Source organism: Bison bison, unplaced genomic scaffold, assembly GCF_000754665.1.
Source record: "Bison bison bison isolate TAMUID 2011002044 unplaced genomic scaffold, Bison_UMD1.0 scf7180017864079, whole genome shotgun sequence".
In the NCBI taxonomy this organism is placed as follows: Eukaryota; Metazoa; Chordata; class Mammalia; order Artiodactyla; family Bovidae; genus Bison; species Bison bison.
This window is the reverse complement of record NW_011494651.1, coordinates 1,846,404-1,863,599: the sequence shown is the minus strand read 5'-3', so window position 1 is coordinate 1,863,599 and position 17,196 is coordinate 1,846,404. Positions and strand designations below refer to the sequence as shown.

Sequence of the window (17,196 nt, the reverse complement as noted above, 5' to 3'; positions counted from 1 at the left end):
AAGAAAATGAGGCAAAATTCAAAGTAATACCAATACCACCTCACCTGGGAAGGCACACAGTCTCCCAAAGAGTGACCCCACCCAGCTAAGACTCTACAAGTGTGACTTTCTCTTCTTGGAGAACAGGTCCATTTGGGTGATGAAAGTGTTCTAAGCATTTCTGTGGGAGAATATAAACTCTCTAAAAGATAAAGATTATACAATAAAGGGAGGCTAGCTTCTTATAAATGGAGAAGGCAATGGCACCCCACTCCAGTACTCTTGCCTGGAAAATCCCATGGATGGAGGAGCCTGGTAGGCTGCAGTCTATGGGATCGCTAGGAGTCCGACACGACTGAGCGACTTCACTTTGACTTTTCACTTTCATGCACTGGAGAAGGAAATGGCAACCCACTCCAGTGTTCCTGCCTGGAGAATCCCAGGGACGGGGGAGCCTGGTGGGCTGCCGTCTATGGGGTTGCACAGAGTCGGACACGACTGAAGCAACTTGGCAGCAGCAGCTGGTTGTAAATAACTTTCTTGCTTTATAAAAGCATCTTAAACTTTACCCAGTGAGAAACAACTTTTAAAAAACCCAAAGTAAACAAAGGTGACTAAGCCGTGGCCCGGCGGAAAGACAGCTTTGCAAGGAGCAAGGCACTCGCTGCGGGGCCCGCGGTTCGGGTGGACGGGCCCCGGCAGAAAGGACACCCCGGGGCGTGCCGCAGCATCGGGGAGGACTCTGCCCGGGCTCTGGCCTTTGGCTGGCACATGCTGCGGGCTCCACCACTGCCCTCCGCGGCCTTCTGAGGATGATGCAGAGAGAATGTGCGCGGAAGCTGTCTGACCTCGAGTCCCCATGAAGGGAGCAGCCTTAACGTGGTTCATTCTCCTTCAAACAGCACACTTTCCACATCACGAATAAAGAGCAGTCCAGCAATATACCACAGGCTTTCCAAAGAGAGAAATGAACGTGTTACTGGGGTCAGTTTCTGATCAACAGCTTTAACGTGCTTGTGCTAAGTCACTTCCGTCGCGTCTGACTCTGTGTCACCCCATGGACTGTAGCCCACCGGGCTCTTCTTGCCCATGGGATTTTCCAGGCAACAATACTGGAGTGGGTGGCCATTTCCTTCTCCAGGGGATCTTCCCCACCCAGGGACTGAGCCCGAGTCTCCTGCGGCTCCTGCACTGCAGGCGGATTCTTTGCCACTGAGCCACCAGGGACGCCCTTTAGCAGATCTTTCTTACTAACGACAAACATTTGTGTATAAAATAAAGGGAAGCACACGTGGTCCCTGAAAGGTCACTTTTCTCCGCATCCAGGGTCCCTGTACCTTGCAGCCCTCACACGCGTGGACGCCGTAGTGGTAGCCAGAGGCTTTGTCCCCGCAGATCCTACACTCGATGTTCAGGGCGATGCTGGATGACTCCTCGGCGCTGCCAGGGACCGCGGGGTAGGAGACGGACGAGGGGCTCGAGGCGGGGGACAGCGTGTCTAGGAAAGGAAGGGGCGGGTTATGAGCTTCCGTGCTCTCACCATCCAGCGTCCAGACCAGCTTTCTGAGGATCCGATCCCCGCCTAACCACTCCCGCCCTCCATCCAGCACCCAGACCAGCTTTCTGAGGATCCGATCCCCGCCTAACCACTCCCGCCCTCCACTCCCCCCACCCCACCGCCCCGGGCTTTGACTGGGGAGGCGTCAGCTGCTGGGTAGGGCTCCCTTCCTGTGTCAGCCCTGGCCCGGCCCTCCCACAGCGACCAGGGCGGGGACATCTGGAAGCTCCCCTAGCCAGGGACTCCCCAACTGAAAAAAAAAACAAAAAACAACTATACCCTTTAACCCATAAAAATCAAAACAAAATGGACCAAATTACGGCCCCATAGAAAAGGCCACTTCCCAAGCAGCCTATACACACGAATGCTCACAGCAGCTTTACTCTTCATTCCAAAAACTGAAGTGTCCCACACAGAACTTGTTGCTTTTTTTTTGCATCCTCCCTTCCAGCCCTTTTGTAATTGTTAACTCAGTAAATTGCACCAGAAAGACAATAAAAATCCATGAGGGCGACCCAAAAGCACAACTCAAGAAAAAAAGAAGTTGGGCTTTCTTAAAATTAAAAACGCCTGCTCTGCAAAAGACACTGTTAAGAAAATGAAAAGACAAGCCACAGACTGGGAGAAGCTATTTGCAAAACACATCCGCAATAATAGAGCTGCATCCCAAATACATGAACGAGTCTTACAGCTCAATAGCAATGAAATTAAAAACTCAATTAAAAACAGAGGATCCGGATAGATATGTGGCTGAAGAAGACACAGAGAGCAAGCAAGAACATGAAAACATGCCCCCCATCAATGGTCGCTGGGCAACTGTGAAGTAAAACAACGAGACATCACGGTGCAGCTATTAGAACGGCTAAAATCCAAAAAGCTGACACCATCGAATGATGGTGAGGACGTGGAGGAAAAGAAGCTCTCCTTCTAAGGAAGAGAGTGGTGCAGCCGCTTTGAAAGGCCGTTTGGCGCTTTCTTATGAAGCAAAACAGTCTTAAAGAATCACACTGCTAGACACTGGCACATGGTGCTGGAGGAGACTCCTGAGAGCCCCTTGGACTGCAAGGAGATCCAACCAGTCCATCACAAAGGAAATCAACCCTGAATATTCATTGGAAGGACTGATGCTGAAGCTGAAGCTCCAACACTTTGGCCACCTGATGCGAAGAACTGACTCATTGGAAAAGACCCTGATGCTGGGAAAGACCGAAGGCAAGAAAAGGGGGCGACAGAGGATGAGATGGTTGGATGGCATCACTGACGTGATGGACATGAGTTTGAGTCAACTCCGGGACTTGGTGATGGACAGGGAGGCCTGGTGTCCTGCAGTCCATGGGGTCGCGAAGAGTTGGACCAGACTTGGCGACTGAACGACAATAACAATATTGACAAAAGTGATCTGAAAATGTGTGTCCACACAGAAACCTGCATGTGAATGTTTTCAGCAGCTTTATTCTTTATAGTTGCTTTACGGTGTCGTGTTTAGTTGCTGCCGTACAGAACAGTGACTCAGTCACACACTATATTCTGATCCTTTACGGTTCGTCACAGGACACTGAGCGTGGGTCCCCGTGCTGCACAGCAGGACCGTGTTTTTTTCCACGCCGTATATACCAGTTTGCATCTGCGAATTCCAGCTCCCGATCCTCCCCTCCCCCCTCCTCCCCCTTGGGAACCCCAAGTCTGCGCTCTATCTCTGTGTGTCTCTGTTTGGTAAATATGCTCATTTCTGGTCGAGTTTTAGATTCCACCCATAGCTGATGTCATAAGCTATTGGTCTCTCTCTTTACGACTTACTTAGTATGAAAATCTCCAGTTGCATCCATGTTGCTCCAAATGGCTGAGAAAAATGAAAAATCACTTCTTTTTTGTAATGGCTGAGTGATATTCCATTGAACCTACATATGCACCACATCTTCTTTATCCACTCCTCTGTCGATGGACGTTTAGGAGGTTTCCACGTCTCGGCTACTGTGGACAGCGCTGTAGCAGCTTTATTCTTAATTGCCAAGAGGCCCCTCAGTAGGTAAGGTCAGTTCCGAAAGGCTACATATGCAGTTCTTAATATCTGACATTTGGGGAAAGGCAGAGTATCGGTGGTAAAAAGATCAGCAGCTGGAGTGGGGTGAGGGAGGCAGGGCTGAATGGGGGAAGCACGGTGGCTTTTTCAAGGTGGTGAAACTATTCATATGAAATTGTAATGGTGAATACACGACCTATTTACTGGTCAAAATCCACAGAGTTTTACAGTTCAGAGTGAACTTTAATGTGTGCAAATAAAAAAAATAATTGAGGAGGTCCAGGGGCTCCAGAATCGCACACAGAATGCAGTTTTACAGCCTAAGTATATCACAGTGTGGGAAGCACTTGTGGGAAAGCTGACGAAGACGTTCGCCTGCATGACCTTGGGCATGCACGGAGTCTGTGAGTCCAGAGGAAAAGGGAACTGCGCCTGGTCATTGTCCTGAGCCGGTAAGGTTGCCCCCACAGGGCCCTGGGGGAGCAGTTCTGAGGCCCCTGCACTTGCTGTTCTGTCGTTCGGTCCTGACTCTTTGTGACGCCATGGACTGCAGCACACCAGGCTTCCCTGTCCATCACCAATTCCCGGAGCTTGCTCAAACTCGTGTCTATTGAGTCGGTGATGCCATCCAGCCATCTCATCCTCTGTCGTCCCCTTCTTCTCCTGCCTTCAATCTTCCCCAGCATCAGGGTCTTTTCCAGTGAGTCAGTTCTTCACATCAGGTGGCCAAAGTATTGAAGTTGCAGCTTCAGCATCAGTCCTTTCAAAGAATTGTCAGGCCTGATCTCCTTTAGGATGGACTGGTTGGATCTCCTTGCAGTCCAAGGGGCTCTCAAGAGTCTTCTCCAACACCACAGTTTGAAGGCATCAATTCTTCAGTGCTCAGCCTTTTTTTATTGTCCAGCTCTCACATCCGTGCATGACTGCTGGAAAAAAACCATAACTTTGATGTAGGCAAAGTAATGTCTCTGCTTTTAAATACGCTATCTAGTTTTGTCATAGCTATTCTTCTAAGGAGCAACCATGTTTGAATTTCATGGCTGCAGTCACCATCTGCAGTGATTTTGGAGCCCAAGAAAATAAAGTCTGTCACTGTTTTCATTGTTTCCCCATCTATTTGCCATGAAGTGATGGGACCAGATGCTATGGTCTTAGTTCTTTGAATGTTGAGTTTTAAGCCAACTTTTTTACTCTCCTCTTTCACTTTCATCAAGAGGCTCTTTAGTTCCTCTTTGCTTTCTGCCATAAGCATGGTATCATCTGCATATCTGAGATTATTGATATTTCTCCTGGCAATCTTGATTCCAGCTTGTGCTTCATCCAGCCCAGCATTTCGCATGATATACTCTGTATATAAGTTAAATAAGCAGGGTGACAATATACAGCAGCCTTGACGTACTCCTTTCCCAATCTGGAAGCAGTCTGTTGTTTCATGTCTGGTTCTAACTGTTGCTTCTTGATCTGCATGCGGGTTTCTCAGGAGGAAGGTAAGGTGGTCTGGTATTCCCATCTCGAAGAATTTTCCAGAGTTTGTTGTGATCCACACAATCAGAGGCTTTGGCGTAGTCAGTGAAGCAGAAGTAGAAGGCACTACACTGGAAATGAAAAACTAAATGTTCATTTAATGATGGTGGATGGATGGATGGATGGATGGTGGATGGATGGATGGATGGTGGATGGATGGATGGATGGTGGATACTGTTGGAGTATGAGCTCACAGATAAGAAGAAGAGGCTAGAGTGGTCCATGAGGTGGTGGATTAGAGGTACAGACATTTGTTTGAACTTATATTACCTTAACATAGAGACAGACAGCTGTGTATAGAAATACAGACACGTGTACATATGTGGGTTTGTATGTACACATATGTGTCTGCCCCATCAGCTGAGAGAGCCTGAAAGGAAAGCTACTCCAGGGAATTTCCTGGTGGTCCAGTGGTTAGGACCCTGGGCTTTTACTGCCAAGGGCTCAGATTCAGTCTTTGGTTGGCAAAACTAAGATCTGGCAAGCCGTGGGGTGTGGCCAAAAAAAAAAAGGAAGATAAAGAAAAGATACTCCAAGAGCAACCTCAAATGCTTAGAAGGAACAGTATGGAGTATCTCAGAATTCTCAGGACCCTGGGTAAAACACTCAAAAGGGTTTTGCCTCAGAACTGGGGCAAATTACGTCTAGAATCAGCACTGCTCTGGGCCCATCTAACAAAGCTTAACCACAGGACCTGAAAGGATCAACATTTTCCACGTTAAAACTTAACTGCCTCCCAGAACAGGACTTAAGAATATTTATGTAACTACAAAATATCCATCATCAACAAAATCCACAATGTATGGTATCTAAAAATAAACTGTAAAGGAAAAAAAAAACATGCACAGAAGCAGAAGAACATGATCCCTTCCACTCCTATTTACCCAAGAGAACTGGGAGCACCGTTCACACAGAGGTATGTACGTGAACCTTCCCAGCAGCTGCATCTGTAACAGCCAAGACCTGGACACAACCCAACGTTTATCAACAGTGTGGATAAACAGACCATGGTAAACTCAGACAGGGAATTTTAAAAGATGAACTGTTGATACACGCTGTCAGTGCAGATGAATCTAATTTGGCTGAGTGAAAGGAGTTAGAGTAAAAAGAGAACACACTGTATGATTCCATCTATATAAAATTCTAGGAAATACAAACTGACTGAAGATAGAAAGCAGACCAGCGGTTACTGTGGGAGAGAGGGAGGTTTGGTGAGGGGAGGGATTACACGAGGGCACAAGTAGATTTCAGGTGCCGGGGCTGCCGTTTGATTGTGCTGATGGCTACACAAGTCTCCGTGTGTGTGTGCATCTGATTGCACTGTTTGGATATGTGAAGTTTTTATGTCAATAAAGCCAGCTACAGGGGTAGGGCAGGAAATACAGACTGGCAGAGCAAACAGTCTCACCCGTCCAATCTCCTAGGTGTAAATTTGCCCGTGAACACATTTTACAGAGCGCCCTCCCGAATCTGCAATTTACATAACTTAGAAATATCACCAAGGGAGCCATTAGAGACAAGGATGAAAAACCGAATTTACAAATAAGAAATCATTTTATCTCTCAAATGAATTGGTAACAATAGCAATGAAAAGCCTAACTAGGAGACAAAGATTTTATGGATTATGAGATGATTCTAAATGATCAAAAGGTTTAACTAACCATGATAAGGAGAACTGGAGGGAAGTAAAAATGGATGACCCCACACCCACCACCTTAGCAGCCAGTGGCCGAGAGTCAAGGACGTGTGTCTGGCCACTTTCTGTAAGCTCCCCTTTCTTCCTTTCTGCCATGGTGCACGCCCTGTCACAAACACCACCTCAGTGCAGACCCCTGTGTGTGAGGTGAACAACGTCCACCCCAGCAGGCTCGCAGGTCATGCACTCTCAACCATGCTCTCCATGACACGGGTTTATCCGTGAACACGGCTGCCAGCCAACCTCCAGCCTCCCTCTCCCGCCGTCACTGAAGGTCAGTGCACAGTCTCGGAAACCATCTTCCTGGGGTGGGGACATGGGAGAAGACGGTGGGGGAGTGCGCCCTGGACACAAGGGGAGCCGTGGGGGTGGAAGAGCACAGAGACCTGCCACCAGACGCTGCCGGGAGAACCTTCTCGGTTCTCCCGAGGGAGCTGGGATAATCCACGATCGGAGGGGAAAACCGCACACACACCTCCTGGCCGGTCCAATCCTGACTTCTCCAGTCCCAACCCAACACCCACTCCTGCCAAGAAGGACAGTGGAGTCAAGTCCACGTCCAAAGGAGCCTCCTTTAAATCAAGGGTGCGGTCTACACCACATTACCCCAGGGCGCTTTGGCGGGGCATGCTGCAAGGCTTGCAGCATCTTAGTTCTCTAACCAGGGACTGAACCCATGTCCCCTGCAGTGGAGGCATTGGAATCCTAGCCACTGGACCTCCAGAGGAGTCTCCGGGGTGGCTTACATGTTGCCCAGAGAGATGGACTGCGCTGCGACTCCCTCTTTCCCAGTGAGGCTACCAGACTAGACCCCACATTTTACTGCTTTGTATCTGCCTCGCCTGATGCTTAATGTAGTTCTTTTTTTTTTTTTACCATAACCATCTTAAAATTCTTTTTTTACAGTTTTAATATTTTTTTTACTAAAGCATAGTTGATATGCCACATTGTATTAATTTCTGCTGTTCAGCAGAGCGATTCAGTTGTACACATATACATATATACATTCCTTTTTAAAATATTCCTTTGCATTACGGTTTATCATATGCAAAAGACCCTGATGCTGGGAAGGCGAAAGCAGAAGAGGGTGGCAGAGAATGAGATAGTTAGATCATCAACTCAATGGACGTGGATTTGAGCAAACTCTGGAAGAGAGTGGAGGACAGAGGAGCCAGATGTGGTGCAGTCCATGGGGTCACCAAGAGTCAGACACAACTGAGCAACTGAACAACAGTGAAAAAATTAATTTAGTTCTCCATGCTGCGCAGTAGGGCTTTGCTGTTCATGCATCCCATACATGAAGGTTTACAAAAGAGTAGGGAGATGGTTCATATCCGTTTCCAGACAAGACAGTGATTTTTATTACAATAGGAGTCTCTGCTTTAAAGAAACATAAACTCACACCATTAAAAAACAAAGCAGCTGCCAGCTGAATTTCAAGCATTATGTGACTTATGTCCAGCTTTTATAAAGAGGACACACCGTGAGACGCCTCAAAAGCCCAGCGGCACGGGATGTCACGCTCTCACGGCTGCATATTTCAAGGCAGAAAGACGCAACCTCTCCTCCAGGTGACGCGAACACTGTTCTCTGCGGAAAAAACATTTCTGAGTAAAGCTTTCCAGGAAGTAGTACGCTTACCTGTAATAACGGAGCCATCTGATCCTGGACCACTTCCTAAGTACTGGTATTCTGTAAAACTGAAGCTTCCGGAACTGTCCTCCCCAATAGACTGAGAAATCTCTTGAAGGGTTCCCATCTCTTGTAGGAAGTCTGCCGAGAGCGGGCTTTCCAGGTCATCAGCCTCCAGTGGGGAGAGGGGACCGATGGGGCTCTCTGTGTCCACCATCTCCACTGGGAGGAGCTGGTCCCACTGCCCAGCTCCGATCTCCTGGGAGGAGAGAGAAGCCGTCAGTGAAAACACTGGAGACTCGGAGGGCCACTGGCTTTCCTTGAATGGAAGCATCACTGGCCAGTGGACATGCCTGAACTCATAATCGAAAGAGTAACATTGTCAGCCATTCTCCTTCCGCTTGACTCTTGATAAGCTCAGTAAGAAAAGGAACATATTGTATTCTTATTATTTTTTATTTTGGTCAAGCGGCTTGCAGGATCTCAGCTCCCTGACCAGGGACTGAACCCAGGTCCTTGGCAGTGGCAGAACCAAATCCTAACCACTGGGCCACCAGGGAACTCCCCTCAAAATGAAAAATCTCTAAACAAGAGCTCGTCTCAGGAACCAGAGCTGACCCGGCCGGGACTCCCTCAGCGTTGCCGTGCCCTCTGTGTATCGGAGGAAGACGGAAGTAGCAGCGGACACACGCTTAGTCCCCGCTGGCCCGGGGCAGCCCCTCCGGTGGGGACACGTCTGGACTGTCTGATGGGCACGCAAGGATGCAGGAGGGGGATGGGGAGGGCACGGCTCCACACGGCTGGCCAGGGAGGGCCTCACTTAAAAGGGCGCAGACCCCAGCAGGAACACGGCAGACAGCTGTGCAGACATCTTGGGGAGAATGTCCAGCGAGAGTAGTGGCAAGTGCGGAGCCCCCAGGATGGATGCCTGCGGGGGTACTTGCAGGCACAAGCGGGTCGGTGTCCTCGGCTGGGGTCCCGGGGGGTTGCAGGGGCAGGAAGCTGGCGGGCAAGCTGGGGACAGAATTATGTGTTCTCTGTGCCCGTGGGGTGCGCCGTGCAGGTAGGTGTTCCTAAGGTGACTACGCTGTGACGAGCACATCTGGGGTCACAAAAATCTAAACAGGGCAGTCCCTGACAGTGCCAGGCTGTTTCAACTCACACACGCGGAAGAACGCTCTCTACACGGGCATTTTCAGGCTGCAGCGTGCCCCCCAGATTCCTGTGTGGGAGTCCCGACGCCTGTGCGTGCCTGCCCAGTCGTGTCTGACTCTTTGCGACCCAATGGATTGTAGCCCAGCAGGCTCCTCTGTCCATGGGACTCTCCAGGCAAGAATACTGGAGTGGGTAGCCTTGCCCTCCTCCAGGGATCTTCCCAACCCAGGGATTGAACCCGCGTCTCCTGTGTCTCCTGCACTGGTAGGTGGATTCTCTACCACTGAGCCACCTGGGAAGCCCTAGGGCCCTAGAATGGGGTTGCATTTGGACATAATAAAGGGGTGATTACATTAAGATGAGGCCCTAATCCAATCTGGCTGGTGGGAATCTGGACACACAAAGAGACACGGGGGTGTACACATGGTTGAGGGGGGCGGCCCGTGAGGACACAGCGGACGGTGGCCCTGTGACCCAAGCAGAGGGGCCTTGAGAGGAACCAAAGCCGCCCACACTCCAATCTTGGCCTGCGTGCCACCTAGACGGTGAGAAGCAAACATTGTCGGACGCTGCAACCCGTGACCCGCCCCGAGGGCAGCCGGAGCACGGGTACAAAGTCAAAGCACAGGTCCTCCCTGTGCTGACTGGGCTCACGCTGTTGCCCACACCTCTGAAACCACTTCCTGCGACCTTCAGACCAGGGCCTGGTCTCCTGCACAACATGGGCCCTGGTGACACACCTTCCCCACCTCGCCCTGGCTACCGGCCCCCGTGCCCCCAAGACCAGCGGCACGGGTCATCTCCCCATCTAGAACCCCAGCGTCAGCCCAGCCCCCTGCCTGAACCGACCTCCCCTCCCCACCTTCCCGAGGCCCCCTCCAAGTTCACCCCCCAGCCCAGCCTGGTCTCTCCTCGCCAACAAGGCCGACGAGGCAACATTCAGCTTCTGAAATGGTCTCAGGGAGGCCCACGCTCATGTTGAGGACAGGACCCGAGGGATGCGTGCCACCAGTCCTGGCCAGGGCTCAGCGGTGGAGGGGGGTCGCTGTGGTCCCTCCACGACCTCGGAAGGCTGGGCTCTTGGGACCAAGGAAAGAAAGAAAAGAAAGAAAGAAGGAAAGGGAAGTCACTCAGTCGTGTCCAACTCTTTGCGACCCCATGGACTATAGCCTACCAGGGTCCTCTGTCCATGGGATTTCCCAGGCAAGAATACTGGAGCAGGTTGCCATTTCCTTCTCCAGGGGATCTTCCCAATCCAGGGATCAAACCTGGGTCTCCTGTGTTGCGAGCAGACACTTTACCCTCTGAGCCACCATGACCACGGAAGGCTGGGCTTTTGGGACCAAGGGAGAGGACCCTGCCAAAAGCAGACCTGTGGAATGTACTTGTGTCAAAGCATTTCCCATCTCAGCCCAGCTGCAAATCAATAGCAGCTTCAAGTGCAAAGATGAAGGGATGGTTTCCTTCCTTTAGAAACGAAAAATGGGTCCAGTTCACATACTTTTGTGAGAGTCACATCTCATGCCAGGATTCTGACAATAAATGATCATAGTCAATGATAACGCCATAGCGAAAAAGAAAAGGGAATCATTAAACTTCCATATGATTGAGAAGATGTTATCATCTTTTAAATCAGACTAAACCTGACTGTGATCTGTGCTTTTTTTTTATTGTATTTTATTCTGCATCATAATTGAATTTCTTCAAATGGCAAGTGAGATAAAGGGATTCCTTAAGATATTTTCTGGGAGGTCCCTGGTGGTCCAGTGATTACGACTTCACCCTCCAATACAGGGATGCAGGTTCCATCCCTGGTTGGGGAGCTAGAATCCCACATGTCTTGTGGCCAAAAAAACCAAACATAAAACAGAAGCAATATTACAAATTCAATAAAGATTTTTAAAATGGTCCACATCTAAAATAGATTTTTTTTTTAAAAGAAAAAGGTATTTTCCACCATGAACAAAAGATTCCAAAGTGCAGTCATTAATTTACTACCTCCACCATAAAATTCAACTTCAAACTATACGAAAGCCAGGCAGGGGCCACGACCACCTCCTCTGTGCCGTCATACTCAGTGCTGCAAGGAAAACACAGGTGGAGGCAGGCTTGTATTCCTGCAGACATCCTATCTTTCAACCAGGACAGCGCAGATCCGGAGGAACTCAGCTCTGACTACAAACGATGCTCGTCTCCCTGGCATTCCAACAGGGAGCTGGAATGCTCTGCCATCTTATCATTTTACCTTTCGGTTGCTTTCCAAGGGTACCTGAGATTTATGGAGAGAAACGTCAGTGTTTCTGTTAATGAAGAGCTAAAGGATGTGAGAGTTGGACTATAAGGAAAACTGAGTGCCGAAGAATGGATGGTTTTGAACTGTGGTGTTGGAGAAGACTCTTGAGAGTCTCTTGGACTGCAAGGAGATCCAACCAGTCCATCCTAAAGGAGATAAGTTCTGAGTGTTCATTGGAAGGACTGATGCTGAAGCTGAAACTCCAATACTTTGGCCACGTGGTATGAAGAACTGACTCACTGGAAAAGACCTTGATGCTGGGAAAGATTGAAGGCAGGAGGAGACGGGGATGACAGAGGATGAGATGGTTGAATGGCATCACCGACTCAATGGACGTGATTTTGAGCAAGCTCTGGGAGTTGGTGATGGACAGGGAAGCCTGGAATGCCGCAGTCCACGGGGTTACAAAGAGTAGGAAAATGACTGATCAACTGAACTGAACTGAAACGAGATCCCTGGGGAGTGAGGCAACACCGTGACCTCTGGCCAGAGGACCGGCCGCCACACATCACTGGACACACTGGCCCTGCCTGCTTCCAGCCAGAGCAGATAAGGGACACTGCCCTTTGGACGTTTCCACAGGTAAAGACGAGGCCGCGTGGCACACGCCGTACATCGTGGGCCTGCGGTTCCTGGCAGCCTCTGCACACCCGGCCTCCACACCAGTCACCTCTGCTCTGGGATCAGGAAGATCACGGCAAGTCCCTGCCTCTGGAGCCCACAGAACACAGCCACCGCCTGGTCGGCCAAGATGGGCAGCCAGGTGCCAGTTACCGTGCCCTGGCCCAGGGTCCTAGGTCCTCCAGGGCTTTAGAAGAGAGAAAAAGACACCACCAATGATGTCTCAGCAGCTCCCAGTGTAGCCAAGAGGCAAGACATCAGGAGGTGGTGCAAATGGAAGTCAAACAGGCCTCGGTTTCCAGGCAGGGAGCAGCGAGCGATGGGGTGGTGGGTGTTGAGGACACTGACCGGTAATAAAGCCGAGTTCCAACAGAGACGTGGGGGATGCATACTCCGTCCCCCTTCCTGGACGATCCATTCTGAGACTCACTGGCTTCTAAATGCATTTTTTTTTCTCCCCTTTCTCATCCAACTTAAGTGTTAGAACCGTATCCCGTATATGGGAAACTCAAATGTAAACTGCTAAAATTCTACTTTTAGTAGAACACCGATCCGTCAAAATATTGATGGTCCAGTGGTTAAGACTCAGCCTTGCAGGGGGTGTGGGTTTGATCCCTGGTCAGGGAACAATTATATAACCCCACCATGCTGAGCGGTGCAGTGAAAAAGAGATTTAAAACAAAATTAAATGAAAAAAACAGAAATTAACAGAGTGAATCATAACCATGAAACTAAGCCTGAGAGACGAAACACACACACACACCTGGGCACCGTTGATGTTTGCTGTTGTTCAGCCACTAAGTCACGTCCAGCTGTTTGTGTCGCGGTGAAAGCAGTGAGCAGGAGTCCAAGTGGGCAGGAAAAGGCAGGCTTCACACGGGGAGGTGGGCGGGGGGTGCACCTTTATCCTGAGACGGGGACCGTGCCCGCGGCCTGGGAGGCCGACTGGCATGCATCACCGACTGCTCAGGAAAGGCGTGGACAGAGCGCCAGTCTGACTCTACCAGAGAAGCAGCAGAGAGAGGACTTGGAGAACGTTCAGTGACACAACAGTGCTTTGCAGAGAGTCAGGAAGTCTCATTATCTGATTGGAGTAACAAAGCAGGGACTCACTTGGCTGTTGTCTCCCGAGGGTGTTGCTGTGTCTCACCCATTTTTGTCCCCTTACGTTACTTTTTAAAGTTTTTGTTTAAAGTATTTATTTATTTAATTAGTTTATTCGGCTGTCCCAGGCCTTAGTGGTGGCATACAGGACCTAGTTCCCTGACCAGGAATCGAACCCAGGCCCCCTGCACTGGGAACGTGGAGGCTTAGCCACTGGACCGCCAGGGAAGTACCCCCGCGCACATACATCATTAACAGAGTTTCTTGGACCTAGGAGGCCTTTTGCAAATGTTCTCTGAAATAAAGTACTAAATAAAAGTTCACCATCTAAACATATTTCTATGCTGTGACATCACATACTCAAGAAAAAGAACAAGTGGAATTAGGCTGGAGTTCTCTCGCTCAGAACTTATGTTTGACTCAAAAGGGTCCAGATAAATAGCTGAGCAAACATCAGTCTTTTACTTTGCTTCTCTTTACCCGGCTCTGTTCAGTTCTTACCGTACCGTAAAGCCCTGCTAGATGGTCCCTTCTCAGGCCTGACAATGCTGCCTCTGAGCAATCTGCTGACAGCTGTCTTCACTCGGGTAAGTCTGACTACACTTCACTGAGTGATTAAAAGTAAAAGAGGGGATTTTTGTCAAGAGAGTGCCATTTGTGGGCAGACAAGCAGCTTTCAGACAAGGAATTTTTCCACTTTTCATCGACTCTGATTTACTACCTTGTCACATTCTTTATACTGTGCTGTACACCTTATGGAGATTACACAACTACTGAGATGACTTTTGGCTTAACTTGCTGGGTTAGGACTGGAAACAACATTTCAAAATAAACAAAATAATGCCAAAAAGCCCTCTGCAACTTTACCTTGCACCTGAAGTTCACTGAAATAGATTAATCATTAGGGCCTGCATAATGATTAACAAAGTATAGAAAGGCCTAGGAAACACGTCTGAAACAGAAGAGAAAGTTCCAGAGTACAATAAAAAGAAAACAAAGGACTGTGCATTTTAACGAATTAAATCAAACATGCTAGGAGCACTCTGCACAATAGGTTTGACTAGAGCTTTCTAGATCTTTTCCAACAACGCTTAAGACGTGAAATTTTGTAATCAAGAGTCTGGCAGGCAGAAATGGGAGACAAAAGGATGTTGTGAGCCTCTACACCTGTCTTTACAGGTGCAAAGAGAATGTTCCCAATCATTTCTAAGAAATCTCCCTCCAGTTTTACAGAAAGGTCACACTCTATCATGTAGCTGTTCCAGCACTTCAAACCCACTCCTTCCCATGTTCCTGAAAATGGAGTTATCGTTCCGAAATATAATCTTACTTTTGTGGATGGTGATACCAAAATAATCACAGGCACGTGGCCACTTTGGACACGCATTGGTGCCAGCTGCGACGGAAGGTGCGTGAGCTGAGAACCGAAGCCAATGGATGCAGCCACCGTGGAAAACAGTATGGAGTCCCTCAAAAAACAAAAATGGAATTGCCTGTGATCCAGCAATCCCACTCCTGGAGGGATATCCAGACAAAACTACAACACAAAAAGATACGTGCATCCCTATGTTCTCAGCAGCACTATTTACAACAGCAGAGACGTGGAGACAACCTACCCGTCCGTGGACAGACGAATGGATAAAGGGGACGCGGCAAAGGCGGATACATGACTACTACTCAGCCATAAAAAGAACAAAACAAAGCCAACAGCAGCAACGTGGACGGACTTAGAGATTACCATACCAGAGTGGAGTAGGTCAGAGAGAGACAAATGCCATATGACGTTGCTTATACGTGGAGTCTAAAATACGACACAGCGGGACCTACTTGGGAAACAGAGGCAGACTCACAGAGAGAGAGAACAGATTGCTGGCTGCCAAGGAGGATGGGGGTTGGAGAGGGATGGTCTGGGAGTTTGAGGTTAGCAGATGAAAACTATTACACAGAGCGGAGGGACGACAAGGTCTTACTGTAGAGTACAGGGAGCTACATTCAACCCCCTGCGACGAGCCGTAATGGAGAAGAACATGAAAAACTGTATATGGCTTATATACATATAAGGCTACTATGTAGCTCACTCAGTAAAGAGTCTGTCTGCAGTGCAGGAGAGCCGGGTTTGATTCCTAGGTTGGGAAGATCCCCTGGAGAAGGGAATGGCAACCCACTCCAGTATTCCTGCCTGGGAAATCCCATGGACAGAGGAGCCTGGCGGGCTACAGTCCATGGGGTCACAGAGTCAGACACAACTGAGCAGCCCCACCACCACCATATGTGTGTGTATATACATATAACTGAATCGCTGTGCAGCGTGAATGAACACAACATTGTAAATCAAGTCGACTTCAATTAAGAAATAAATGTAAGAAGTTGTGAGCCAGAGTCCACGGAAATTAAACGCATATTTATGACACAAACGCTTTGACCCAAAGAAGACAGAACCAGGAGCAGCGGGGCGGACACTGAGCTTCTGCCGCTCAGACGACAGACCAACAGTGGAGGATCAGGGGCCCTGATGGTCGCAGACCTGAGCAGTGACACCCCAGGCAGGGAGGGCCTGGTGGCTGTTGGAGGAACATCCCACGGACGACAGGATGCGAGTCAAGCTGGGGCTCACCGCTGGGATGGGAGCCGTGTTTTGTGAGCTTGGTGGGCTGTGTGCGTTCCCCTGAGCTGGTGACCATGCTTCTCCTGGAGACCTCTTAGGGGGGACCCACAGCTCCAGGGCAGGGGTGTGGGAGCTGAGACGGGGCAGGGAGGGGTGCAGGGGCACACCCGGAACCAGGCCCTCCGGAGCAGTTACTGCAGCGCTTTCGCTATGGGTCCACACTGGGGCAGGGGAGGCAGCCCTGGTCCACTGACAAAGGGGACCAGAGGCTCAAGAGGGACCTGCCTTATGCAGCCCAGACGTGAAGAGAGAGAAATAAACGAGAGACGGCAGAGTCAGTGTGATGAGGGCCATCTGGGGACACCCTGAGGGTCAGGGGGCCTCCACCAAGGAGGGGATGTCCATGCTGAATGCTAAGAGGTGGCCATAAAGAAATGCAGCAGAAGAAAAAGGGTGAGGAGGCGTTTCTAAGAAAAGGGCACAGCCCGTGTGCAGAGACGACTTGAAACATCACTGAGTAGCTGAGAAGGCCAGGATCACCCACACTGAGGGGGCTGGACCCATGACCCGTGGCTGCACAGCAAACACCCCCCCGCTCAGCGGCTGGAACTCCATCCACTGTGCTTGCTCACAGTTCTGTGGGTCAGCAACTCGGGCTGGGCTGGCTAAATCTTCCTTGGTCAGCGGGTCACGGTGGCTGGGGGGGTCAGTGGGGATGGACACTGGGTCCAGGCTGGGCCCTTCTCACCACGTGGCCTCTATCCTAGCAGGCCAGCCCAGGGCTCCTGCAAGTGCCTTCGTCTTCCAAGAGGGAGTGTGGGAGCTTGGCGACCTCACTCGTAAATACTGCATCACTTTGGCCAATTTCTGCGGGTCAAAGCGAGTCGGAGGTGAGCCGAGATCCAAGCGGTGGGGAAATGAGCCCAGCCTCCGAGAGGGAGCCCCAGAGAACCTGGGACCCTCTTTGGGGCAGCATGGGTCGGGGGTGGGGTCCTGCACAGGGGAAGAG

General features: G+C 49.9%; 1 protein-coding gene across 4 annotated transcripts in view; it reads right to left on the bottom strand.

Moving 5' to 3' along the window:
* Window positions 1-17,196, bottom strand: part of PPARA (peroxisome proliferator-activated receptor alpha) — a 73,666-nt gene that overhangs the window by 20,061 nt on the left and 36,409 nt on the right. For 3 of the 4 annotated variants that reach the window (XM_010837617.1, XM_010837614.1, XM_010837615.1), the window contains 2 exons: window positions 8,419-8,668; window positions 1,317-1,477 (listed from right to left, as the gene is read on the bottom strand). In XM_010837617.1, coding sequence (XP_010835919.1) covers window positions 1,317-1,477; window positions 8,419-8,626 — 369 coding nt within the window. In that variant the 5' untranslated portion in view covers window positions 8,627-8,668. Of the gene's footprint in view, window positions 1-1,316; window positions 1,478-8,418; window positions 8,669-13,241; window positions 13,736-17,196 lie in introns of those variants that run through there. The other variant, XM_010837618.1, reaches the window with a different exon arrangement.